At 62.8% G+C, this 26,401-nt stretch overlaps 2 protein-coding genes across 2 annotated transcripts; one reads left to right on the top strand and one right to left on the bottom strand.

Moving 5' to 3' along the window:
* Nucleotides 1–3,996: 3,996 nt before the first annotated feature.
* TM2D2 (TM2 domain containing 2) lies at nt 3,997–5,109 on the top strand. Its single transcript, XM_054174952.1, has 4 exons — nt 3,997–4,252; nt 4,331–4,418; nt 4,533–4,648; nt 4,800–5,109. Exons 1-4 carry the CDS (start codon nt 4,047–4,049, stop codon nt 5,011–5,013), a joined length of 624 nt encoding a protein of 207 aa, XP_054030927.1. The 5' UTR covers nt 3,997–4,046; the 3' UTR covers nt 5,014–5,109.
* Nucleotides 5,110–9,757: 4,648 nt separating this feature from the next.
* On the bottom strand, nt 9,758–24,876 carry PLEKHA2 (pleckstrin homology domain containing A2). The gene is made up of 12 exons (XM_054175038.1): nt 24,830–24,876; nt 20,587–20,750; nt 20,017–20,073; nt 18,144–18,192; nt 17,240–17,337; nt 15,361–15,507; nt 12,649–12,795; nt 12,464–12,532; nt 12,261–12,331; nt 11,434–11,497; nt 10,510–10,587; nt 9,758–10,117 (listed from the first exon to the last, which is right to left on the bottom strand). Exons 2-12 carry the CDS (start codon nt 20,725–20,727, stop codon nt 9,794–9,796), a joined length of 1,245 nt encoding a protein of 414 aa, XP_054031013.1. The 5' UTR covers nt 20,728–20,750; nt 24,830–24,876; the 3' UTR covers nt 9,758–9,793.
* Nucleotides 24,877–26,401: the final 1,525 nt, after the last annotated feature.

Below are 26,401 nucleotides of genomic sequence, written 5' to 3'. Positions count from 1 at the left end.
GCCCGGCGCGGCCGCCCCGCAGCCCACCCGGTCCGGGGCAGCGCGGAGCGGCCCCAGGCCACCGAGCCGGGCCGGCAGCGGTACCAGGCTCAGCCGCGGCGTCGGGGAGAGCGCCGGCGCCACCCTCTCGGTGCCAGGGGCTGCGAGGAACCCAGTGGCAGGGGCTCGGAGCTACATGGTCTTTCGAGGTACCTTCCAACCCGAGCCATTCGGCTCCCAGAGCTTTCCGAGAGGCACATGAACAACCAAAGACATCCCGAGAGCGACGCCCGCAGAACACAGCAGGGGCTGAAGGCAGCTGGCGTCACCACAGACCTCAGACCACCCCTCTGGCCCCCCGAAGGGAGGCTGCAGCCAGGTGGGGGTCGGTCTCTTCTCCCAGGCACCCAGCACCAGAACAAGAGGACACAGCCTCAAGCTGTGCCAGGGGGAATTTTAGGCCTGACCTTAGAAAGAAGTCCTTCCCAGGAAGAGAGATTGGCATTGGAATGGGCTGCCCAGGGAGGTGGTGGGGTCACTGTTCCTGGAGGTGCTTAAGAAAAGCCTGGATGAGGCACTCGGTGCCATGGTCTGGTTGATTAGATAGGGTTGGCTGGTCGGTTGGACTTGATCTTGGAGGTCTCTTCCAACCTGGTTGATTCTGTGACTCTCTGTGGACCTTTCCCTCCCAAACCAGACCTGACCAACCGGAAGCACAGGGAAACAGAGCTGCACCTCGGCACTCCGCCTCGCCACCCCCACAGCACACCGGTGAGTAAGAGGAAATCCCTCCAGAACGACCCACTGCCACGGGCTGAACCCTCCGTGGCTTCCTCTGCCCTGACTCTGGCCGTTCAGCACCCACTCAACAGCCTCCCTGGGAGCAGAGCACCTTCCTCTGGGAGAGGCACAAACAGGCTGTGACACATCGGCCGCATGCCGGAGCGGGCGGTGAGACATCCTCACGCTGCTGCTGAGCAGCAGCCTACAAGAGCCCAGACAAATCACATCCCGAGCTCACAACAGCCCTGGAGACTGCTTGCTGTTAAAGTGAGGATGTCTGAATTCTTTTGGAGGCTTAAAACAGCAGCGATGCTCTCTGAGACAGAACAGGCAGAAACGGGAAACGGCTCCAAGAAGTCAACTTACCGAGGGGGAAAAAATAGTACACAAATGGAAAGCAAATCGGTGTGCTGGCCACCTCCTCCCCACGGGGCACTGGGAGCCAAGCCAGGCAGCACAGCAGCCCTGCAAGCCTTGCTGCTGAGCCAGAGAGATGCAAAGGCAAGGCAGCATCTGGCAGGGTAACAGAGCTTGCGAGATAGGTGCTGCAGAGGAGCTCACTGGGTGCCTGGGGAGGGGAAGGCAATTGGGTGTTCTTCAAGCAAAAGCCTTCCCACAGCCTTTGACAGAGAAGGGACCTGGTGGTCTCTTGCTGGTGGCTGAGGGTGGCCTCGTTTCCTCAGCAACACAGTGAGAGGACAGTGCAAGGCCAGAGACATAAGCAAGTAAGTGGAACCTTTGCATCTGCCCTGCAGTGATAAGAACAGCCCAGGCCAAGGGGGTTTGGTCACTGCCAGTCCCCTCTGGAGGCTTTACCAGGTTTTTAGACTGGGATTCAGTCTGGTTTCCAAAGGGAGCAAGGCTGATGCACCAGACAAGCAGCAGCACTGTACCAGGGGGTAAGTCTTGTACCTGTGGCGGCTTGGTGAGCTGGAGGACAGTGGTTTAGTAACCCACTGGAGCTGACAGGGCAAGGGGAGAGGAGGCAGAATGAATCCCCTAACAACATCTCCTCTCTCAATATCTTCACAGCTCTTTATAGCAAAGCTGCAGAATCAGCAAGAAAAGAAGTGGCTCAGCACCCCTCGTGCTGGGGCTGGCTGCTGCTCTCCCTTTCCCTGGGAGTGCAGGAGAGGTCTCTGCCAGACTGAGCCATGCAAGGGCTGCAGCAAGCAGCAGCAGTTTGAAAGAGCAGAGTCAGACGTGTCACGTTCTCCCTGCTGGCTCCACATCCTCTCCACATACCACGTGTGGTGTTTGCCTGTAAATAAGACAGGCAAGGGATCCGGGATGCAGTCACTGACATCACCAGCAGCAGGCCAGCTGGCTCAGGACGGCAGCTCGTTAAGGCTGCAGCAGTTAACGCTGGCTGCTGGGCACCCGGGGACACTAATGGCCCTTTCCCAAACACATTCTTAGGCAATTACAGGTTTTGCCCAGCTCGCAGCTGCAGCCAGGGAATGCCACAGACCTGCCTCACACTGTGCCTGGCACCTCCAATCTAATGGCCTCAGGACACCGCAGGGGGGAATAGCGAAAACGAGACAGAAGAGCACTGATGGAAACAGGCAGCAGCATGCCCAGATGTGGGGAGCTGATAGCAGGATTCCAGCCTCCAGCCCTCTACCCTCATTCAGCTAAGTGCTCAGTCACTGAGTCCTGCCCGCAGAGGCAGCTCTGTACAGCTCTCCAAGAGCAACAGGGCAGAGCCAAGGCTAGGCAATGGGGGGTCCCTGCTGCCACTCTGTACCAGGGGCAGGGCAGTTACAGTAAAAACATTCTCTTGCTTGACTCTCCAGGCAGGAGAAGCTTCTCCTCTAGGCAGAGACTTGGTCTAGGCAACTCCTGAACTCCCTTCCCTTTTAATAGGAAGTTTGCTCAAGGGGTCAAGTCCTATTTATTTCAAAACACTTCCCGAGTGACATTTCAAAGACCTCAAGGGAACAGAGATGGTTTCACCCCTCCTGGCACTCAGCCTCCCTCCAGCCTGTGACCTGCTGCTGCCCTGGCTGGTATTTCCGTGCTGCTGCCTGTCACATCCAACAGCATTCCCAGCCCCTCTGGGCACGATCTTTACCCCAGCAATGAACGTGATAAAGCCTGGAACACCAGTCCCTAAAGAAAAGCACACTTAAACCCGTTCCAAAGATGTTTTACACTGCCAGAATGGAGTAAAACAGACACTCGATGTGATCTTTGCCTTCCTTAGTGCCCCAGACGAAATCCCATCACCCAGCCCACACACTGTGCAAGCTTTAAGCTATTTCTGAAGCTGCTTGGAGGCCTCTTAATCATTACTAAAGGGTTTAATGAGGCAGCTGGCCACACATCCACCAAACCGATTCCTGCTGAGGGCAGAGGAAATCCAACCACAACACAGCTCTCCAGGCTGACCGCCAGTGACCAGGCTGAAGTCCCAGCTCGCTCGGGAAGGTGGTGTCCCTCCACCAGGCACGGAGCGACTTCCAGTCCAGCTCCAGGGGCGCTGCTTGCCCTAACCCTTGCTCCAACGGGGAGGAGCAGCTCCCTGCGCCTGCCGGAGAGTGCTGGGCTGCTGCCTCGGTGCACAGCCGACGCTCGGAGAGCTGAAGACTAGAGCTGGAGTCTGTGGAGCCCCGGCCACCCGGGAAGCCTCTCCCTGCCGCTGCCTCAGCCGAGCTCTCCGCTCGTTACCATGCACCGCACCAACGCACGGGAGCGCAGCCCGGTGCTACCCGAGACGAGGCGCCTGGGGAACACGGAGTGCTTCCACCTGCACGGAGAGGCCCCCGAGCACCGAGGCGGTCACCACCAGGCAGCCAGAGGCGCCACGGCCGCCCTCCACCGGCAGCCGGCCCGGCCCGGCCCGACCGGGCAGCGGACCGCGCCCCACCATACGGCGGGAAGCCGCACGGCTCCCACCAGGCCCTAGCAACTCACGCCGAGCGAGGCGGCGCGTCCCAAGCCGCACCGGCGACGAGCGCGGGAGCGCAGCTGCCGCTCACAGCCTAGCAAAGACTGAGCAGGGGCGGCAGCCACCCTCCGCGGAAACGCGCCCAGCACTCCTGGCCCGCCCCTACTCCTCGCCCATTGGCTGGCAGGCATCCCAGGCAGCCAATCATTTCCTTGCCTGACGTACACTTCCGCCTCACCTCTTGGCACCGCCCCCCGCAGCGTCTTCCGCCTTCGCTGATTGGTTGGGGCGGCCGTTCCCCGCCCTCCGCGGGGAAACGGTGGGCACCCATTGGTTGACGGCGGCGCAGTGGCCGGGGCGGGCGCGGCGTCTCCTAGCAGCGGCCGCCGCCATGGCGCCGCGGCGCGGCGGGCCGGTGGGGTACGCGCTGCTGTGCGGTCAGGCCGTGCTGCTGCTCGGCAACTTGCTGCTGCTGCATGGCGCTTCCCGAGGCCTCCCCAACAACGGCACCGAGCCCGAAGGACCCGCGCCGGGCTCGCCCGCCGCCGCCTGGGCCTACACCGACCCGCAGTCGCCTCTCGTCCTCTGTACCTACCTGTGAGCACCGGGCCCAGGGAGTAGGGAGGCGGAGCGGCCGCCTCGCCCTTCCCTCACCGCTTCCCTCCTTCCGCGCAGCCCCGATGAGTTCGTGGAGTGCGAGGAGCCGGTGGACCACGGTGGGAACGCCACGGCGCAGCAGGAGCTGGGCCACGGCTGCGTGAAGGTGAGGGAGGGGCGGGCGGGAAGGAGCGGCTCGGCCGGGCCGGGCTGGGCCTCGCTCGCTCGCCGGAGGCCTCCGGGCCCAGCCTGCGGCTGAGCGCGGCCGCGCTGCCCGCAGTTCGGCGGCCAGGCCTACGGCGAGGTGGATCACACGCGGGTGCAGTGCCGGGCGCTGGACGGCATCGAGTGCGCCGAGCCGCGGAGCTTCCTGCGGGGCAGCCGGCCCTGCGTCAAGTAGGATGCGTTCTCCCCCCTCACCCGGCCCCTGCACCGCTCCCGGGCCCCGCCGGAGGGAGCCCCGCTGCAAGGAACGGGCCGAGGCCGGCGGGGCTGGCGGGGGCGGCCCCCTGCCCGCAGCCCCTCCTGACCGGCGCTCCCCTTGCAGGTACACCGGACACTATTTCATAACCACTCTGCTCTACTCGTTTTTCCTGGGGTGCTTTGGAGTGGATCGGTTCTGCCTGGGCCACACCGGGACGGCCGTGGGGAAGCTGCTGACCCTGGGGGGCCTGGGCATCTGGTGGTTCGTGGACCTGATTCTGCTCATCACCGGGGGGCTGATGCCCAGCGACGGCAGCAACTGGTGCACCGTGTACTGACCCCACGGGGGCCCTGCGGCACTGCAGGCCTCCAGCACGGACAGACTCTGCCCAGCACGGCCTGGGACTTCCACAGCTGAAGGTGCAGAACCCTTATCCTTCAGCTGTACAAACATCAGACACTAAACTGTTCCCTATCCCTTGGGCTTATTTAAAGTAATCTGGATTCTTGCCACCCCCACCCCCCCAAGAGGTGGCAGCTGAAGAAGTCAGACCTTGCAACCAAGGTGGTCAAACAAAGCCTGAGGCAGCTGACTCCACAGCCCTTTGGAGTTAGCAGAGCAGAGGCAGGCCCCCCGGGGTGCAGCCCCTGGTGTGGGGGGTTGTGCTGAGAGGCTTTGCAAAGCTTTAAGGTCAGGGAACCCAACACAGCCTTGGAGAGACTCTGGCAGAGGGCTGGGCTCCAACTCTGCATTGGCTGCTGGGGCAGAGCTGGGAGAAATCCTGTGGAGCCCATGGCTGTCTCCTCTGGCAGGGGGGAAAGCCACAGTGCAGCAAATAAAGTTACTCTTCAGGTGTCTCAGAGCAGCACTGGGCTCTGCTGGTGTCACTCTTGTGCCCTGCTCATGATGCACAGACAAGTGCAGGGCACTCAAGCACTCCACAGCACACAGGTCAAAGGGACTCGTTTCTCCTGTCCCCTGCCCTGCATCACACCTCAGGGTGTTTTCCAAACACCTCCATCATGCAGGCCTGGCAGCAGGTGTCACTGGCCAGCAGGACAAGGGAGGGGATGCTCCCTCTCTACTCAGCTCTGGGGAGACCCCACTTGGAGTGTTGCATCCAGCTCTGGGATCCTTCTCACAAGTCCCTCCCCAGCTCTCCTGGAGCCCCCTTCAGGTACTGGAGGGCTGCTCTAAGGTGTCCCCAGAGCCTTCTCCAGGCTGAACAACCCCAACTCTCTCAGCTTGTCACCACAGGAGAGGTTCTCCAGCCCTCTGATTATCTTTGTGGCCTCCTCTGGACCCTCCCCAACAGTTCCAGGTCCGTTTTCTGTTGGGGGCTCCAGAGCTGGACACAGTGAGAAAGAAGTGGGGGCTTCCAGCCACCTTGCATCCAAAAGAGGAAGCCCCAGCAGATGCAGCCTGAAAACTTACTGAGCTGAATAAAAATGGGAAAAGGAAGCTGCAGAGAGTCAGAGCCAGGCACAAAGTCCCTGCATGCAAATCGCTGCTCAGGTCTGACACAAACCACAGCCAAGATCCCCTCTGCTCTCACATGGCTCTGCAGGACCCTCCTGCCCTTCACAGTTCAATCACTTGGCTGATTTCTGCCTCTTCACTTCCACTTCTGCCCTCCCTGGAGCTGCAGCAGGCTTCAGCTGAGCTGGGAGTTCTGCCTATTCCAGTTTGGGATTGTGGTTTGTTGCAACAGCTCTCTGGGGACCTGGCTTTGTATCCCATTTAGGTCACGAGGAAGCTGGAGCTGGCAGCTTCCAGCAGGGCTCAGGGCAGCAGGGTGGGGGGAGGCTTCATCATGGAACTACCACATTCTTCAGAGCAGGGGAACAACAGGGCTGAAAAGCCCACAGGGGTGGGAAAATGATGCAGTGAGCCAGAAGGAGAGAGAGAGATAAATAATAACCCTGTGTGCAAAAGCCTCTCCTCATTAACTGCTCCCCAGGGCCTCAGCCCAGCAGCTGCCAGCTAGCAGCAGGACCTCAAATTCCTTCCATGGATGAGGCTGTCATGGCCTATGCTGAGGAACACCAGGGGGCTGGGCCCACAGCTTTCCTCCTGCCTGTGGATGCAGGCAGGCAAACAGAGCAGTGATGCCCCTGCCACCACCACAGGCTCAGCCCCAGGGAGCCCCAGGGCTCTCTGCCCAGGAGAAGCCACTCCTCACTGGGCAGTGTGACCCTAGCAAAGTGTTCCACCAGGAGTGTTCCTGGGACACTCACCCAGGGCAGGGCTGCAGAGGAGCAGTGGCTGGACAGCAGCAGCAGTAAAATTCAGCCTGCAGCCAGGGCTGGGAGGACACAGCCCCTGGAGAGGGACAGCTTCTGCCTGCCTGCATGCTCCTCACCAAGCACACCCTGGGAGCAAGGGCTGCTTCCTGCCAGCTTAGCCTCTGCCTCCCGTCTTCCAGCAGTGACAGACAACATCCCAAACCTCCCAAGTCCTTAGCCCTTTGCCTTCCCCTCTGTGCTTCTCCCCACTGAGGCTGGGGGGGGGGGGGGGCCATGGGGCACGGGGGGGGGGGCTGCAGGGGTCTCCAGCTCTAAGTTGTGGCACAAGAGAGACCAAGGAAGACTTCAGCAGCTCCCTGCAGCAGCCCTCAAGCTCCCCCAGCTCCCTTGGCAGTGCTGGGCCCTGTTCCCCCACCCCCAGGGGGATGCTGTTCAGGCCCACCAGCAACCATTGCCCAGCACACAGAGCCTGGGAAAGCCACGGGGATGTCCTCCTTTATTCAAAACCAGAGGGAGCAGAGAGGTTCCAGCTGCAGGCAGCACACAGCCAGGGCTGGCAGGGGGGAAACCCACCCCAGAGCAGCCCTGACCCGAAGAGCACTTGGGAGCCACGGGCAGGGCTGAAAGCGCTGGGGCCCTGCCCTAGCAAGGAGCAAACCCCTCCCTCACACCACCCTGCCCCCAGCAGGCTCCCCCAACCCACACAGGTCCCTGGGGAAGCCGGAAGGCTGCCAGCACAGCTTCCTGCTCCCAAGGGAGCGGCTCCGGGGCTGCGGGAGCGCCGGGAGGCAAAGGCGGAGAGCAGGGAGGAGCCCCAAAGCTCCATGCGGGGCCGGCTGCATCTGCCTGGGCCTTGGGGAGAGGAGGAGGATTCCTCCCCCCAGCACCTCCAGAGGGGTCTGGAGGCCAGCCCAGCTCTGCACACTTGTCTCAGCCTCACGTTCAGCCCTGGTGCTGCCCCGGGGATGCAGGAGGGTGGGAATGAGGACAGGAATGTTGCAATCCCGCTGGAGCCGCTGCTAGTTTCTGCTCCTGGATAATTAACCCTAGTTGTGCAACAGAGCTTCTGCTTTACCATCCCAGGCCTGAGGAAACTTTGCAATCATCAAGCCACGAAGCCTTTGGTCCTCCCCTGGTTCTGAAGCCTTGCACAGAGTAACCACAGCCCCTCTGCATCTGATGTGCTGCAGAAATGAGGTCAGAGCGCTGTCACCAGGTGCTGAGAGCGATGGACAGGCTCAGCCCAACCGTCTGAGACACTGTGGGAGGAGCTAGGCAGCCGCTCAGCCTGAGCCCAACCCTGATCAGCTCAGAAAGCAAAAGGGAGAAGCAAAGAGGAACTGCTGCTCTGGGCTTCCTCACTTAAATAGCAAATATGAACACTTGCCCCGGACCTTCGGCACCAATTCCTGCTCATTCCCTTCAGCACCCTCCACACAGCCCTCTCTGAGCCACTTACCCCCAAGCCCGGGGGCCACCTCCCCCGGGCTGCACTGAGGCTGCAGGAGCAGCTCCTCAGAGCCGGGGAGGTGCACTTGTGTTAAGCTCAATCAGTGCTCAGAGCTCCACTGAGCTCCACTGGATCCTGGGCTGAGCTGGAGCACAGCTGTCACACAGCTGGAGGCCTGGAAAGGGCAGGGCCAAAGCAGCTGTGTTTTGCTCCTGGGGAGCACACTGAGCTGATTCTGCAGAGCAGAGGACATGGAATGCCAAAAAAGAAGGGGGGTGGGGGGAATCAGGAGAAAGAAGGGAAGCAGCTCGGTGCCAGGGGGCTTCACTTGCTCCTGTTCCAGCTGAACAGTTCCACCCCATCCTGTGCTGCTGTCCATGGGGCATGGGCACTGCCCTGGCCAATGCTCCTCACTTGGGCACCCCAGGTCTGGGCAAGAGCCCTCAAAGGGAGGGTGAGGCAGCACCTGGCCCTGGCCGCAAGCTCAAAGGCTGGCAGCAGGCACAGAGGGCAGGGAGCTGTGTCCTCACTCGGTACCTAGGGCTGGCACACACTGTGGGGTGAAGATCCCAACCAGGGAGCCCCTGGGCTGTCCATTTGCTTTTTATCACACCTCCTGCAGGAGCTGATCTGGAAGAGTTCACCTTGCTCCAGCAGCTTCTGCTCACTTCCATGCCAGGGCAGGCAGCACTGAGTTTCCTGGAGCAGTCTTCCCAGTGCCACTCAGCACTCTGCCTTCACTGCCTTCTGCCACAAGCACTTCGCCACCTGGGCACAGCCTCCTGGAGCACAAATCCAGCACCATCCTGGAGGGCCCACCTGTCCCCAGGAGCCACCATCACACCTGCCCAGGCAGGACTGAGAAACCTTCTGGAGGGGCTGAGCAGGGCCCCTGCCAGGGATGGGGTTTAACAGGGCTGAAAAGACCATCAGAAGCCAACAGATTCCTTGATGCAGAGCTGCACTCCCAGGGGAAAGTCACCAGACAGGAAGGTGCAGAGGTGCAGCACGTCCCTTGTGCAGGCAGCTGGAGGCTGGCATCGCCCTGGCTCTGCCCAGGAAGGCTGAGCAGCATGGAAGGGGAGGAAAATGTTTCTGCAAAGAAGGCCACAGTGCCCTTGGCGCCTCCAGGACAGCCTGCAGCTTCCCCCGGGCTCGGCTCTGGGGCAAACGAGGCAGAGGATGCTCCTTCCCCAGGCCGAGCTGGGGACAGCTCCCACGGCACAGAGCCCAGGCAGGAGCAGGCAGCACCCTGGCACACAGCTGCATCCTGCATGGGAGCGCTGGAGGGGAAGGGCAACTTCACCCCCAGGGTGAGCTTGGCCCGAGCCGGGGCCCAGCCCTGAGCACCCTGCGGCCTCCCAGCAGGACCCCCGCAGCCGGGGAGCCGGCAGGCGGAGCGGGGGGCGCTGGGCGCCCGCTCAGACGTCGGAGGTCCTGATGCTGTCGTCGTCCAGGTCGAAGGCAAAAGGCTTCTCCTTGAGCTGCTGCGGCTCCGACCTGTGCCGCTGGCGCCCGGCCGGCCGGGCCGGGGCCGGCAGGAAGGCAGAGTCCCTCAGCGCCGGCAGCGCCTCCTGCCCCGGCTGCCTGCCCTCCGCCTGGGGCACCGGCGTCCAGGGCTGCCAGGCGGAGCTGCAGGGAGCTCTGCACGATCCCCTCCGCTCCTCCGCCGCCTGCCGCTGCTGCGCCGGGGCCGAGGCGCCGCCGCTCCTCGCCAGGGAGCTGCACCTCGTGAAGGACATCTCCTGCGTGGACAGACACGGGCTGAGCGCTGCCCGGGGCTGGGCTCTCAGGGGCAGCGCTTCAGAGAGCTCTGGGCACCTGGCCCGGGCCCTCTCCACGCCCTGGGAAAAGGCAAAGCAGCCCCAGGCGAAGTGAAAACCCAACCCAAGGAGCCCTCGGCCACGGGTCAGGCTCTGGCTCATGCCACGGAGCAGAGCAGGCTTCCTGCAGCTCCAGCCCAATGCCTCAAGCCCACTTTGCCATCTTTTTCAAGCAAACTTTCCCAATGAGTGGCAAAGACACCATGAGAGGGCAGGGCCCTCCCCCTGGCATGGGCTGCCCCTCCAGGAACCCCTTGGCCGTCGGCACCACCTCCATTTGACAGCAGATAGGAAGCCCAAAGGATGTGACCTACCCTGGGACGGGTTCTGAGGGCCTGCACTGCCCCTGTGATGACCTGGATCCAGCTGTGCATGTCCTCAGGGCTGTCTGCCTGCAAAGCACACCAGCACCAGTCAGACTTTGCCTCCTGGGAGCCCCCAGTGCCCGGCACAGCCCAGGCATGGCCATGGCTGGGCTGCCAGCTTCCCAGGATGCTTCCTGCTGATCCCTGCCTGCAGCTCCCTGCCTGCCCCCAGCAGGCCCTTGGGAAGCCACTCTGCACACTGCTGCATTTTCACATCAAGAATGCAAGGAGGAAGAATTGCTGGGGTGGGACCAGCCCTGCTCCTACAGCAGCCCAGGGTCTGCATCCTGCCATGAGCCTGCCTGGGGCTGAGCTGTCTGGGCAGCAGGATCTAGGGGGGTTTGGCCTTGCAGATATGCACCCAGGGCACATCACACTGCACTGACTGCTCTGTGGGGCCTCACAAGTGCTGAGAGCATCATGCACAGCATCCCCTGCTGCCTCCCCCTGCCCAGCTCAACCAGCAACAGGGAGACCAACTTAGAATCACTGAGTTGTTTGGGCTGGGAAAGGTCTCTCAGCTGATCCAGTCCAACCAGCAGCCCAGCCCCACCATGGCCACCAAACCATGGCCCCCAGTGCCATGGCCACAGGCTTCTTGAACACCTCCAGGGGTGGGGACCCCACCACCAACTTAAGGTCCCTCTCCAGTGTGTGAGAGCTCTGGGGTAGTGGAGCCCCCTGTGCTCCTCAGCTCACCCTGTGCCTCTGCTCTGCTTTTTCCTGCTCACACAAATAGCTTTTATAAATAAGCCCAAGGGGAGAAGTGAAACCACTTCAGCAGCTCTCCCTGGCCACAGACCCAGCTGCTGGTGCCTGCTGGGGAGAGCTGACCCTGCTGCCCAGCACAGCAACTGCTCTCAGCTGCCTCACCTGGATGTAGAAGGTCCTGGAGCTGGTGATGATTTCAAAGAGGTTGTCTCGCATCAGGAGGTCCCTAGGAGCAGTGACAAGGAGGAGGTCACAGCCCAGCAGTGCTCACGGGTGGAAAGATGTCACTCTGTGTCTGTCCTCATCCCTAGAGCCTGCTGGGGGCTTCCAACACATGCTGCAGGCAAACCTGGGATCCCATTGGGATTTGGAGAAGACTCCAGCTCCACAGAGACCTTCAGCTCTGCACACAGCCCCCGGGGCAGGCAAAGCCCTGCCCCTTCCCAGGCCCCCACTCCACCTCAACCCTGAGCTGTCTATCACTTCAGGACAAACAGCTCAGAGCTGTATCAATAAATTCTCCACTCCCTTTAGCTGAAGAGCTCTGTCTCCTCAGCTCCTTCTCCCTTGCAAGCCTTCAAGTCACTTTGATTGTATCAGTGCTGGCTGCAATGAATGGTTCCCAGGACACTGTGCAGCTGCCTGCACGTTTAAGGCCAACACCTCCAGCAGCTCTGGGAACAGCTCTCTCCTTGCACCATGCCAAGCTGGTTACTGTGCCCCACACTCCCTAATCTGTGGAGATAAGGAGCTGCAGGAGCAGCCTGCCCAGCAGAGATGGCTATCAGCAGCGTGAGAACGGAGGGTGGACAGCATCCTGCAGCCAGCCACACACTGCCCTGACTGCCCCACGGGGCTGGGCCAGAACAGCAAGGGGCAGCAGCTGCTCTTTGAGTCCTTCCAGGCTCCCTGTCGGAGGCAGCTGGGTCCCCTTCCTGCCCTCCTCTGGGAGCTGCTCCAGGGCAGGGAAACAGGGATGGGAGCATTACCCAGACTTGACCAGGCACTCGTGGGTCTTGCACACATCCTTCAGCAGGATCGACCGCAGGGGCTCCTTGTCCTGTGGGGACCAAAGGGGCAGCGCTGGGCTGTGCCTGCCCTAGAGCCCCCAGCGCTGGCACAGCAGCCCCAGACCTCTGCTTGGGAGCAGCTGGTGCCAGGCAGGGGCAGGGAGGTGCTGGGGGCCCCTCACCTGCTCACACTTGTAGTAACTGATGGAAAGCTCATCCAGGACGAAGTACCTGCGCTTCCAGCTCTTCCTCTGGGAAGCAGGGAGGGAACTGCTTGGGGCTGCACCCAGAGCACCCCTGCAGCCCCCCTGCACCTCCCCCCGCCGGGTGCCCCCCCTGCCCCTGCCCCAGGGACCCCAGCACTCACCACGTTGCCCTGCTTCACGCAGTAGCCACTCTTGAGCACTGGTGGCCCAGCAGGCGGCTTGGTGGCCGAGGTGGGGATGTAGCTCTGGGATCGCCGCAGCAGGGGGTGGGCAGCAGCATCACTGCACTCCCCCCCAGCCCCCCCGTTCTGCAAGCAGAGAGCACAGAGTCATGGGGAGCCAGGAGAGGGCAGGAGGATTCCCTGCTGGAAGGGAGGAGCAGCTGAGGGCCCTGGGGGTGTTCAGTCTGGAGGGGAGGAGGCTGAGGGAGACCTCCTTGCTCTCTGCAGCTCCCTGAGAGGAGGCTGGAGCCAGAGGGGGGTTGGGCTCTGCTCCCTAGGCTCAGGTGACAGGAGGAGAGGAAATGGCCTGAAACTGTACCAGGGGAGGCTTAGGTTGGAGGTTAGGAACAATTTCTTTGCTGCAGGAGTGGTCAGGGACTGGCACAGGCTGCCCAGGGAGGTGGTGGAGTCCCCACCCCTGGAGGTGTTCAGGAAACCTGTGGCCATGGCACCTGGGGCCAGGGTTTGGTGGCCATGGTGGTGCTGGGCTGATGCTGGACTGGATGAGCTGAGAGGCCAAGATCTCCCCAGAGGACTGATGGTTGGGGTGCAGCCAGGCAAACCATGCCTGCCCCAGCCCCAAGCTGCCTCTCCAAGAGCACAGCACTCTCAGATGGGCACAGACAGGGTGCACACATGGCTCTGCACCCAGCACCCGGCCCCTGGCTCCTCCCAAGTACTTCCCAGTGCATCCCAAGGGCCGAATCCTGCCCCAGTGCCAGCATCACCCCCTCTGTGCCACCCCATCCTGGGCAGCAGCCTCCCTTCCCCCTCAGCAGCGCAGAGGATGGTTGGGAGCTGAAACATCTGCACTCATCTCCTTCCCCCATCCCTCCAACCCCTTCCTCCAGCTCTGTGCTGAGGTTTGAGAATTGCCATGGCAGCCAGGGTGGCTCTGGCCACCACCAGCCTTATATGGCACTGGCACCGCTGCGACTGCCGCTGTGGTTAACCAGCGACCTCCAGCACCTTCAGCAGCCTGCTCTGCCTGCTCCAGGACAGAGGAGCAGCTCTTGGGCTGGCCCCAAACTGCCACCCTGCACCTCCAGGGCACAGCCAGGAAGGGGAAGCCACCAGATCCCCTCTGCTGGGCTGCACCAGCTCTGCTGGGCTGCACCAGCTCTGCTGGGCATGTGGGACATGCCCGGGGCTGGGCATGCTGCTGCAAGAGGCAGGGTGGCAGCAGGAGCTGGGGGATGCTGCTGGCCAGTCCTGGGTGCAGGTGGAGCCTGGGGCTCCCCTCTGTGGTCCCAGCAGAGCCAGGAAACCACAGACACACCCAGGAAGCTGCAGGGGAGGAAAAGCCATTGCACAGGGGGCAAGCTGCAAGGGCACAGAGGAGATTCCAGCAGCTGGTGCAGCACCTCTGAAACCCCCCAGGGAAAGAAAGACACCAGGCAAAGGCTGAGGATGCAGCTTGGGTCTGGGGAAGTGGTGGCTGGGGAGGGAGAAGGAGCCAGAGTCAAGAGCTGGGAAGAAAGAGTAGCTTTAACTCAGCCACAGGGCTGGCTGCTGCCACTTGCTGGCACCCAGGGAGCCTTGGCTGCCCTGGGCACAGGGTGGGGAGGCACAGCCTGCCCTGCCCCAGCCCACACTCTGGACCAAGGGTCCAGCAGCACCCCTCAGGAACTGGCACCAGGAAGGGATGGCTGGAGCCCAAGCAAGCCCCTGGCCAGGGCAGTGTCAGCCCCTGCCAGCAGCCCCTGCTGCACTGATCTCATTCCTTGCTCTATCTTTAGTGCTGCTACTGATAAGAGCTGAAGTGAGACCCAGAGCAGGACCAGCACCAGAAGCTGGCAGACACCAAGAGCCAGGTGTGTGCCAGCCTCATGCCAAGGGGGTGCAGAGCCACAGAGTGGGGCCAGCCAGCCTCTGTCCCAAGCACCTCAATGGCTGGAAGGGATCCTCCAAGGGCATCTTGTCCAGACCCCCTGCAGGCAGCAGGGACAGCTCCAACCAGAGCAGGCTGCCCAGGGACACAGCCAGGCTCCAGGGATGGAGCCTCCACCACCTCCCTGGGCAGCCTGTGCCAGTCTCTCCCCAGCCTCCCTGTGCAGAACTTCCTCCTTGGTGTCCAACCTGACTCTGCCCTGCTCCAGCTCCAAACCACTGCCTCTCATCCTATCCCCACAGTCCCTCCCCAGCTCTCCTGGAGCCCTTCAGATAGTGAAATGCAGCTCTGAGGTCTCCCTGCAGCCTTCTCCAGGCTGAACAGCTCCAACTCTCCCAACCTGTGCCCAGCCCTCTGCTCATCTTTGTGGCCCCCTCTGGCCCCCTCCAGCAGCTCCAGGTCTTTCCTGTGCTGTGTCTGGGCCCAGGACAGGCAGTTGGGTAGTGCAGGCTGGCCAGGAAGGTGAGGGGAATTCATGTCCTCCTCCTCCTCACTCCCACTCATCTCATCACACTTCAGAGCAGACAAAGGAGAGGTGCTGCAGGGTGCTAAGTGCAGCTATTTATACAGCCTGAGTGGGAAGGGTTTGCAGGCACCAAGCTGGATTCCACAAATGAAAAGTGCAGCTCAGCCTCCTCACAGCCCAAAGCAGCAAGAGCCTCCAGCCCCCTGCCCTGGACCCCAGCCCTGCCCCCAGGAGCTCTGCTGCTCCAGGCCTGGGCCAGAGGGCAGCAGATGGTGCAGGGCTCCTGCCAGCTCACCTGGTTGATGGAGATGGGGGTGTGCACCACCACCCCTCCTATGATCTCTGTTTTGTAGGCCACCTGGGGCTTCCTCTCCTGGGCCTGGGGCACCACTGGAGGCTTCACTATCTCTGTGGCTGGTGGGATGCTGCCACCCTTTGGGACCTACAGGAGAAGGAAAGGGGAGAAGGGCACAGGCATGACCTTGCCAGGCAGCCCCAGGCCAGCATTAGGTCTCTGTCCTCCCAGCCTCAAGGCAGCTTTGTTGCCCTTCTCTGGCCACTCTCCAGCTCCTCAAAGGCCTTCTGGGAGTGGGGGCACAAAACTGAGCACAGCACTCCAGCTGTGGCCTCACCAGTGCCAAGCACAGGGGGACAATCACATCCCTGCTCCTGCTGGCCACACCATTGCTGATCCAAGCCAGGATGCCATTGGCCTTCTGGGCCACCTGGGCACACTGCTGGCCCCTGTCCAGCTGCCATCAGTCAACAGCTCAGGGATGGAGCTGCATCCCTGCAGGCAGCAGTGCAATGGGGGCAAGAGCCAAGGCTGCCACCAGCTCCAGCCTCCTGGTGCAGGAGTGAGCAGAGTCCCTTGGCACAGCCACAGCAGCCAGCTGCACACCTCCCACCCTCAGCCCCTGAGCTCCTCAGCATGCAGGGTGAGGAAACACAGGAACTGATTTGCCAAGAGCAGAAGAGAGCTCTCTGTGAGAAGCAGAAGCTGAACCTGCACCAGGGGCAACAACCCCAGCCCCTGCCCCACCGTGGGACTGCCCAAGCCCAATCCCCAGCTGCTCCTCAGCAGCCTGCTGTGCAGGCAGCTCAGGGGGTGAGGAGCTCTCCCCCCAGCAGCCAAGCAGCAGGGCAGCAGCACAGGGCCTGGCACAGCCCTGCTGGCACTGCGCACCGGGGGTACACAGAAGCCTGCAGAGCTCCTGCCCCTCTCACAGGGACCCTCCCCCAGCACAGGGCAGGGGAGGAAGCTGCCCTACAAGGCCCCCCCCAGGAGGGCTGGCACAGAGGTGCTGCCAGCTGAGCTCCAGGGCCGGGTTCCGCTCGGCTGCGTGAGAGCGGCAGAGTGGCACAGCCCCCACGGCTGGCAGCAGTGGGCAGCTCAGCAGCACAGGCTCCAGAGTTGCCAGGTCAGTGCCCATCAGCTCACGCTTCTGTGAGCACAACAGCCAGAGCAGGGGGGGCTGGCAGGGAAGCCTCTCCACAGCCAGGCAGAGCAGAGCCCACCCTGCCGTGGGGCACGGCGCCGGGCACCGGCTGTGCCCCCCAGGAGCCCCGCGGTGCCAGGGAGGAGAAGGCAGGGAAGGAGTGAAGGACAAGACAGCCTTGGAGAGCTGCTGCCAGCAGGGAGAGCAGGGCAGCGTCCCCACAGCAGGCAGGGACCACAGGGTGCTGGAGTTGCTTGGGCTGAGAAAGCCTCCCAGGACCATGCAGCCCAAGCCCCAGCCCAGCACCCCCACGGCCACCAAACCACGGCCCCAGGTGCCACAGCCACCAAACCACGGCCCCAGGTGCCACAGCCACACCTCTCTTGAACACCTCCAGGAAGGGGGCACCCACAGCCCCTTGGGCAGCCTCTGCCACTGGCTCTCCCCCCCTCAAGAATTTCTTCCCCATCTCCAGCCTCAGTCTCCTCTCTCCCAGCTCAAGGCTGTTCCCTCCCAGCCCTTGCCAAGTCCCTCCCCAGCTCTCCTGGAGCCCCTGGAAGGCTGCTCCCTGGAGCCTTCTCTTCCCCAGGCTCAAGAGCCCCAGCTCCCTCAGCCTGTCCCCACAGAGGGGGTGCTCCAGCCCTCCAGAGGGGAAGTGCAGCTCTGCCAGGCCCTTCTTGAGCAGCCAGCAGGGCAGGAGCCTGGCAGCAGCAGGGGGAGCTCGGGGCAGCCTACCGTGATCTTGCTGGCTCTGTTCAGAGCCTCCACCCAGTCCTGCAGGTCCTGCTGGTCGCTGGCTTGCAGGAAGTAGCGCTGAGAGAGGGCATTGATCACTGCCAGAGGAGGGACCCCAGTCAGGGCTGCACAGCGGTGCAGCAAAGCGAACAACCAGTCCCCGAGACAGCATCTCCCAAGCCCCAGTCCCAGCACCCTCTGCAGACCTGGGCCCCCCCTAGCCCCCCTGGCACAGAGCAGCAGCTGAGGGGTGTGCAGGGGACGTGGCAGCTGGATGCATCCTCACACCAGAGCCCAGGGAGGGCAGGGCTGAGGGCTTGACCCAAGGCTGTGGCATGGTCCAAAGCAGGACTTAATCCAGGGCTGAAGTTTACCCCTTGCACAGGGCACCCAAGGGCCCCCTTGGGACCTTCAGAGCTCAGCACTTTGGGCTTTGACTCCCCCCAAGCCTTGGTGTGGAGCCCTGCGTGGGGATGCTCCAAGTGCTCTGCCCTTGGGATCCATCCCTTGAACTCAAGCATGGCCAAGGCAACCTCATGGCCTTGGGACTTGCTTGTGCTGTCCCTCCTGCTGCTCCCAACCCCAGCCCCTGGCTCTCACAGGAGAGGTCATGAGGAGGGCAGCTGAGGTGGGGAGGAGCTGGGGACACAATGCAAACTGCCCTTCCCTGGGCCCCCAAGAGGGCCAGGAGCTCATGGGGGCACAAAACCCAATTGCATTGCAGGGGGCAGTGGAATGGATTCAGGAGCTCAGCAAAGCAGGAGACAGCCACAGAGCAGTCCCACAGGGCCCTGCCTGCCCCACCAGGCTCTGCCCACAGGGCCAGGGCCACCCCAGGGCCAGGGCCACCCCAGGGCCAGGGCCACCCCAGGGCCAGGGCCACCGCCTGGCTCCCCTCACTCACCAAAGCAGAAGGGAGTTTTAGGCTTCTGTTTGGGGGTGGCGATGCTCACCTGCAACAAAGCAAGGGAGGGAACATGAGAGGGGACAGCACCTGCTGGTGGCACACACAGAGCTGGCACTGCCCATCCACATGCCCATGTTGGAGGGGAAGCTGTGCTGATGGGCAGCATGGTCCTGGGAGCACTGGCACGACAGTGCTGGGCTGACTGGCACCTCCAGCAGCAGAGATGCTGTGCTGATGGGCAGGGTGGCACTCAGGGTGCTGAGTTGACTGGGCACCTCCAGTAGCAGAGATGCTGTGCTGAGGGGCAGGGTGGCACTCAGGGTGCTGGGCTGACTGGGCACCTCCAGCAGCAGAGATGCTGTGCTGAGGGGCAGGGTGGCACTCAGGGTGCTGAGCTGACTGGCACCTCCAGCAGCAGAGATGCTGTGCTGAGGGGCAGGGTGGCACTCAGGGTGCTGGGCTGACTGGCACCTCCAGCAGCAGAGATGCTGTGCTGATGGGCAGGGTGGCACTCAGGGTGCTGGCACATCAGGTGCTGGGCTGAGCCTGTGCCCACGAGGCCAACACATGCCCAGCTGAGCCCAGGGGCCGGCTCGCGTGGGCACAGGGCGGGCGCCACATGCAGCACCAAGCGCCTGGTGCCAGGGCAAGGGCAGCCTAGAGATGGAGCTTTCATCTCCTGCTGTGCCCCCTGGCACTGGCTGCCCTGCAAAGCAAAGAAAGGGGAGCTTTCAGAGGGCTGGCAGGGAGGAGCTGCTGCTGGGCTCACAGGGCTGCTCTCGTCGGCAGTGAGGCACTGGGGGCAGCAGCAGAGGCTGCTCCCTGCCGAGCAGAGGGAGGCTCCCCGGGGCTCCAGGCACAGCACTCCTGGGGGATTTACTCTGACAGGCTCCCTCCTCCAGAGCCAGGCTCTAATGCCTGAGCTCTGGGGTTTGGGGCTGTACTCACTGCTGGCACAGCTCAGCCCTGCAGCCCAAAGCCTGGCCTGCGGCGGCTCCCGTTCCAAGCAGGACCTATAGAATGCAGGCTGAGGCTCCCCCTCTGAAATGGGGAAGGTTCAGCCTCCTGAGGTTGCTTCATCTGTGCTTAATTTGTAAGTCCTGATTCAGCAGGAACAGAGATCTGCCCAGCTCTCCCTCCTGCTCCAGCTGGGAGCTGAGCCCAGGGGGCAGCCGGAGCCCCCCACGTCCCAGCACAGCTGAGGGGCAGCTCCTGGCACAGGGATGGTGCCAGCTCCGCTGTGCCACAGCTCCACACGGCCCAGGCTCCTGCCCTGCCACTGCTCACTTAGTGCTCTGCTTCTGCTGCCCATGGAGGCCAACTGATGCCATCAAGACACACAAAGGACTGAGCCCCCAGGACTCATCCTTCAGGGCGATGCCCTCCATGCACTCCCCAAATCCAATCCAAGAGGGACTTTGGGACTCCATCTCCTCATCTTCGTGGGGTCTGATAAGCCCCCTCAGGGGAACCCTCACAGGAGGCACCACACCAGGGTGCCAAAGCAAGGGGCCCCATGGCATGAGCACAAGCCCCAGCTCAGGCTGGCACTGTGCTGGTTGCCAGCTCCACGTCCAGCTCACACCACCACTGTGCTCCTGGCCCTGCTCAGTCCCAGCTGCCCCAAGTCCTTCCTCATGGCTGAGCAGTTCCTCTTCCTCCTGTGCTCACAGCCTGCCCTGGCTCACGCTGAGGGGATGATCCCTCCTTCCCACAGACCCACGCAGGCTGCTGTCCCAGGGAAGCCATCACAGGCTCAGGCAGGACCATGACCTCAGGCAGGCCCAGGTGAGTCACTGCCTGCCCCAGGAAAACCACCGAGATGGGGACAGGGAGCACTCATTTTCCCTCCACCCCACCCCAGCATTACCTTGGAGATGTAGGTCAGCTGCAGAGATCCCACAGCGCCTGCACCGATGGCCAAGTTCTGCAACAGGCCAGGAGCAAGTCAGGGACAGGGACAGCACCAGGAGGGGAGCAAAGCTGCCAGCAGTGCCAGCAGGTCAGGCAGCAGCACCCACAGCCAAGCTGCCAGCCTCAGCTGCTGCCCTTCTCTCTGCATCCACTTCACCTGGCACCCCAACAAGCAGCTGGCACCAGCCACGCTGAGCTGCACCCCGGCACCACTCGCTGCCCTGTGCAGCAGCACCACAGGTACACAACAGGCTCCAGCTCCCACCCCCCAGCCCCAAGAGCCTGAAGTGGTGCCAGCACCAGCCAGGAGGCAGCTGGGCACTTCCCCTTGCACCCAAGCAAAGAAGAAGCTGCTGCAGGATGCTGGCACCCCCAGATGCTCTGCTCGGTCACGGTCACCCTCAGCCACGGCAGCCCCCCAGGGACAGCCCTGGCAGCAGAGCCCTCCCCAGGGGCAGCCCAGAGACTGACAACCAACCTCCAAGGCCGTGGCCCTGCAGCTGGCAGGCAGGTGGGAGGCACCTACCTGAGGGTTGTCCATGTACCAGAGCAGGCAGTTGGCCTGGGTGTCCAGGATGAAGTAGCGCCGCAGGAACTTGCCGCAGGTCTCATTCTCCTCGATGTCCAGGAAGCCACAGATGCGGTTCTGGCGGTCCAGGTACGGCATGCCGGGCTCCTGCGGGCATCACCCTGCAGAGGGGCACGGGCAGGCAGGGCTGGGTGCTCCTGGCTGCCCCAGGGAGCTGCTCCTGCACCCACAGCCATCCCGAGCCCAGCCGCGCCGGGATCCAGCCTGCGCCTGAGCTCCCCGGGAGGGAGAGGGAAGGGACGACCTGCCAGGGCTGCTCCAAGCAAGCACTGAGCTGAACACCCAGGCACCTCAGAGCACCTTCCTGCCCACAGAGGTGCCCATCGCTCCCCAGCCCCGCCAGCCACCAACCCCAGCGCGGTCAGGGGGCCCAGGAGCTGTGAATGCCCACAGCAGGCTCCAAGCAGGGGCTGGGGCTTTGCTCCTCATCCAGCTCCTTCCACCACATCCCACACCTGAGCAACCTCCAGATCCAACCTTCTGAGCTGCCCAAAGCCCCTGATGCCTCTCCACGGCCCCTGGCAAAAGTCAAACGGCCGCTGCTGCGCGTTCCCAGCGCGCCTCGGTGACGAGGAGGGTGCCAGTGTGCCAGCCCCGGGCGCAGGCAGGAGCAGGGCAGGTCAGACCGGCAGGCAGGACCGAAATAGCTCAGCAAGGAACTGCAGGGCTTTGGAAACTCCATCACCACCACCACACACTGCTGAACAAAAGCTTCCCGGCCCAGCGCCGAGGCCGCTGCCGGCACAGGGCAGCGCCAGGGCGTCCCTCGGAGTCAGCCTGTCGCTGCCTGCGCTCCAAACTGCCCCCACAGCAGGGTCCTGCCCCTCCGGGGCAGCGTGGGGCAGCCCCACGGCACAGCTGGGCCAGGGCAAGAAGGCAGAGCAGCCTCAGAGGGATTTGAGGAGAGGCTCCAGGTCCCTGGGAACTAATCCCGGAGCAGGCTGCGAGCTGCAGAGAGCCTGAGCACACTCCCAGGAAATGGGAAACAATCTGCAACTCCAGCAGAAAATCTCTGCAGCCAGGATGCCAACTCAGCAGGGAAAACAATGACCCAGCCCCGCGGGGCCCAGCGGGGCACCGGCTCTGCCACGGGCAGGGACCCTCCCCAGAGATGCCCCCCAAGCCTGTGGGAGCTGGGGGATCACCCCTGAGCTCAGCTCGGCCATGGGAGCTGTGGAGGAGCTGGAACAGCAACCTCCTGGGCAGCCACCTCTGCAGGAGCTGGAGAAACTCCCTGCCCAGCTGGCACAGCCTGAGCATGGCACTCTGAGCAGCCAGGCTGGAAAGCATGGCAGCCACAGTGCCCCTTCACTGGGCTTTGTGCCCCATGGGCACAGGACGTGGTGGACCTCCAGCACTGCTCCCAGTCACACTGCAGAGGCAGCAGCCACTGAGTCAGCAGGAGTGGGTGCTCAGTGCCACCACCTGAGTTTGTGGGTGCCTGGTTCCACCACTTGAATTTGTTGGTGCCCGGTGCCACTGCTTTCCTCTGGCAGCAGCTCCCTCCCACCCTGCACAGCAGAGCTGGCTGCAGAGCCACGGGGAGGGGAGCTCCTCAGCACCCCTGCAACGGGGCTGAGGGGCTCTGCACCACCACTTCCAGCCCTGTGGCAGCAGCAAAAGCGGCACCCGGAGCTGTGGGTGGGCAGGGGACAGCCCTGAGCCCGGCGGAGGCACGGGGCAGGGACGGAAGCAGGAGGACAGGAGCTGTACCTGGGGTGGGAGAGGGGTGACTGTAGGTGGCAGGAGGGGAGGCTGCAGAGCCACATGAGCTGAAGCAGAAAAAAGGAAATACTATTTTGAAGCTGAAGAGCTGCAGCAGAGTGGGGCCCTGGGAGGCAAAGGTTGTGCAAGAGCTGTGGCGCAGCTGCGGAGGTAGAGGTGGCACCAAAGGAGGCAACCTGCTGGCAGGACCTCAGGTTCAGCAGCAGCCTCTCAGAGATGGCTATCAGGGCTCTGCTAGGAGGGAGCTGCTCTGCTCCAGTAGAGGAGTTGGTTTAGAGCAACACCTCTGCCCCTGATGCCAGGCTTCTGTGGGCACCCCATGCGCTGCTGCTTGTTGTTTGTGGTGGGGGAGGCACACAGAAAGCAGATTCCTGAGGGCCTTCAGCCATGCCAACAGCTTCAGGGCAGGCTGCAGAAGTTATCTCTGCCTCCTCCTGCTAATGGAAGTCAAAAGGCTTCTCCTTACAACAGGGAAGATCTGAGGTGTGCCACAGGCAGGGCAGGGATCAGCGCTCAGGGCTGTGGTGCCAGAGCCGTGGACACCTCCTGGGGCTCCCTGCATCCCCCCTGCCAGCCTCAGGCACTGTGGCTCAGCTGAAAGCCAACCACTGAGCTCCAACTCCTCTGTGTGAGCTGACCTCAGACTGCACTTGGATCTGCAAAATCCTTTGGGAAGAGGAAGCTTCAGCTGCTCCAGAGCCACCCTGCAGACCCTGATGGCAGCCCCTCAGGTCCCACTGCCCACAGGGCACTGCCTCCCTCCTTCCAGCCCCTGAGAGCTGAACTCTTCCATAGGGAAAGGATAAAACCAGCACAGAACCACAGAACTGTTGGAAAAGGCCTCTAAGCTCATCAAGTCCAACTGTCAAACCAGCTCCAAGGCATCAATATTTCTGTGCAGGGACACAGACCCAACCCGAGCAGGACAGCAAGAGAGCTGTCACAGAACTCAGCATCCTCTCAAAGCAGGATGAGTCCCTGGTGGCCTCACAGCACAGAGCTGCTCCAGAGCCTCAGAGGACATCCCTTATGGAAACAGGATGGACATCAGCCATGTTGGCAGTGGGCACACCTGACCCATGGCAACCTGCCCCTTCTGAGCAGCACACCAGGCCCTCAGCACCAGACCCTGCTCATGCATTGTGCCATTTCCTGGTGAAGCACAGCAGAGTTCCAGGACCTTTTCCTACCTCTGCTGCACCTCACTTCCCAGCTTTGCCAGGGTCCCCATACCCCACCAAGCATGACAACCACTTTCTGGCTCAGTTTATGAGCTGACAAGAGCAACCAGGCTGCAGAAGCCCTCCTGAGGTCACTGCTGGCTCCAAGGCCTCAAGTGCAGCCACACAGACTTTCCAGGAAGAACCTCCAGGACACCACTGCTCCATCCCCCCCCCAGCCCTGCTGCTGTGCCCTGCTCCCAGCACTGGCACCACCATGGCAGCACAGAAAGCCAAGGCAAGAGGAGAGATGATGTTCAGAGCATGCCAGCAGAATCATTTGGAATGGTTTGGGTTGGACTGGACCTTAAAGATCCTCCAGTTCCAACCCCCCTGCCGCAGGCAGGGACACTTTGATCAGGCTGCTCAAGGCTCAGAAGCATCTCCTCAGCACCACGTCATGGCCCACTGCGCCTAAAAGCAGCCACAGCATCCTCCTCCTCCTCCCCCACACCTCTGCCCGAGCTGCCCCAGGGCCAGTTGGGCTGCAGGTCGACCCCCCCTGGTTTCACAATGCCCACAGCCCCCACGCAGCCCCAGGGTGACCTCGGCCACACAGGACGAAGGCTTCGAGCCACAGGGGGTGCAGCTCCACTTCCTTTTACCTGGCCTTGCAAAAGGAGTTACCAGAACTGGCAACTGGCAAAGCCCCTCCCGGCAGAGCCCAGCGGCCAGCGCCTGCCACTTGCCTTGGTGGAATAAGGAACCTGTTGGACCTGGGGCTGGGAGCAGGAGGATTCTCTTCATCCCACCACAGATCAGTCCGGGAACAGCCAGGGAGCAGTCGGACGAGCTGCCGATCCCAGATCCTCCCAGCACATTCGCTCCCACGGACCCCCAGCCCGTGGGAAACCCCAAATCTCCCACCGGGACCCCGTTTTCCCCACGCCACGGGGCCATCCCTGCAGGAGCGACCCCTGCTCCCTCCTGCTCCCCGCACACACACACTCCCCTCCCCGCAAGCACCGACGTGCAGGAGCCGCTCGCTCCGCCGCAACCTCCCCTCCCACGCTGAGACTCGGGTGGCAGCTCCCGAGCATCCCCAGCTTCGGCCCCATCCCTGCACCCACGGAGCAGCCCCACGGAGCTGCCGCTCCAGCCTCGCAGCCGTCCCCCCTGCCCGCTTCCCCGGGGTGGGGGCTGCAAGGTATCCCCCCACGGCGTGCCCGGAGGATGGGGTCGGGGCAGCGGAGGCTCCCCACGGCTCCGCGCACACGCGTGGCCCCAGCACTCACCCCGCCGCGTCCCTGGGCTGCTGGCCCCGCGCATGGGCCGGGCGGCCGAGGAGGTGTGCCCCAGCCTCCGCTTTTTTCCGGGTTAATTACCGCCTCCCATTAGCAAACCCGGCCCCGGATGTGAGTGCGGGGGCGGCTCCGTGGGGCGGTGGGTGTCCCTCTGTCCCTCTGTCCGGCCCTTCCCCGCGCACCTGCAGCGGCAGCGCCTCGGTCCGCGCCCCCGGGCAGCCGCCGTGGGGGTCCCGCTGCGCAGTGGGGTGGGAGCTAAGCTACCCAGCCTGAGCTTGGCACCCTCGCTGCGGGGTGGGAGCTCCCCTCGGACAGCTCCTGCCCAGCCCTGGGGTCGGGACCACCAAAGGCATCGCTTCTCCCCAAACACCAGGAGTTGTTTTATTCCCCAGATTTCCCGCTGGGCGCTGAGGGATTTTTGCTCCGTGCTTGTTCAAGAGTTTGGCAGCACGGCACAAACGCAGCCTCGTGGCTGCTCTCCTCGCCCCGGCCAGCCCGCCGCGGCCCCGTGCCAGCGGAGCAGCTGCCCTCCCTCATCCCATCCCTCCAAGGTTTCCCCGCGGGGGGACAGAGTGCAGCCCCACGCCCAAACCACATCATCTGTGATGACCTCAGGAGTAAAGCCGAGAGGAGCTGTCCCCGGAGCTCCTGGCAGCGCTGCTGGGGAGCCCCAGCAGGACACCGCAGCTCCAAGCGTGCTGGGGGCTGGCAGGACCCTGGCTGTCCCTTTTGACAGAGCAGGATGTGGCACTCCCCATCGTGTGCCCGTTGAGGCAAGGCTCATCCCCCAGGGCAGCTGGAGCCTTGCTCCTGGCACTGCCCATCTGCCCCCCCGCACAAACCCTGAGCCCAGCCTCACCCAGCTGCAAGCACCACCGGAGCCAGGGGCTGCAAGTGCCAAGCACCTCCTGAAAGTGCTAAAGGGGAACCAGACTCTGAGGCATGAAAAGTCCCCAGAGGTGGAACACAGGCCACAGCGACTGGGCTGAGCTTGGAATTAAATAGAAACAGCAAAGAAAGAAAGAAAGGCAACAGGGAGGTTGGAAAAGAGCCTGGAAGCAGGGCTGGCCACGCTGCTGGGGGAGGACAGGGCCATGTCCAAGCTCTGGGTGGTGGACACTCACCTGCCTGCTGCAGAACTTGCCCTCTGAGCAGGCTCAGCACAGGCAGGGAGCAGCACACAGACTGAGATGCAGCTGCAACAGCAGAGCAGATCCAGAGCTGGGATCCCAGCACAGCCTCACCCACACCCCTCACCCATCCCACGTGTGTCTTCTCCACCCCCCTGCTCCATCCACTGCCTCCCTCCCAGCATTTCCTGCTGGAGCTCTCTGGCCTTGCCCTGTTAACTGCTGTCCTTTCCCCCCTCCCCATCCCCGGAGCTGTGCAGAGACTAAGCTGTTCCATGGAGCATTTTTGCACCGGGCAGCTCTTGCAGACCTTGTGACCTGAGCCTGGCTCCGAGGCAGCTCTGCCTGCTCTGGGCACAGTCACACGGCAGCAAGTCACACCACTGCCCTTCCTTTATTCCCAGAGCCTTTTGGTCTCACCAGGCTGCTGGTG

This window comes from Dryobates pubescens, chromosome 31, assembly GCF_014839835.1.
Source record: "Dryobates pubescens isolate bDryPub1 chromosome 31, bDryPub1.pri, whole genome shotgun sequence".
NCBI lineage: Eukaryota > Metazoa > Chordata > Aves > Piciformes > Picidae > Dryobates > Dryobates pubescens.
The sequence above is the reverse complement of the archived record's forward strand: the minus strand, read 5'-3'. Positions and strand labels throughout refer to the sequence as shown.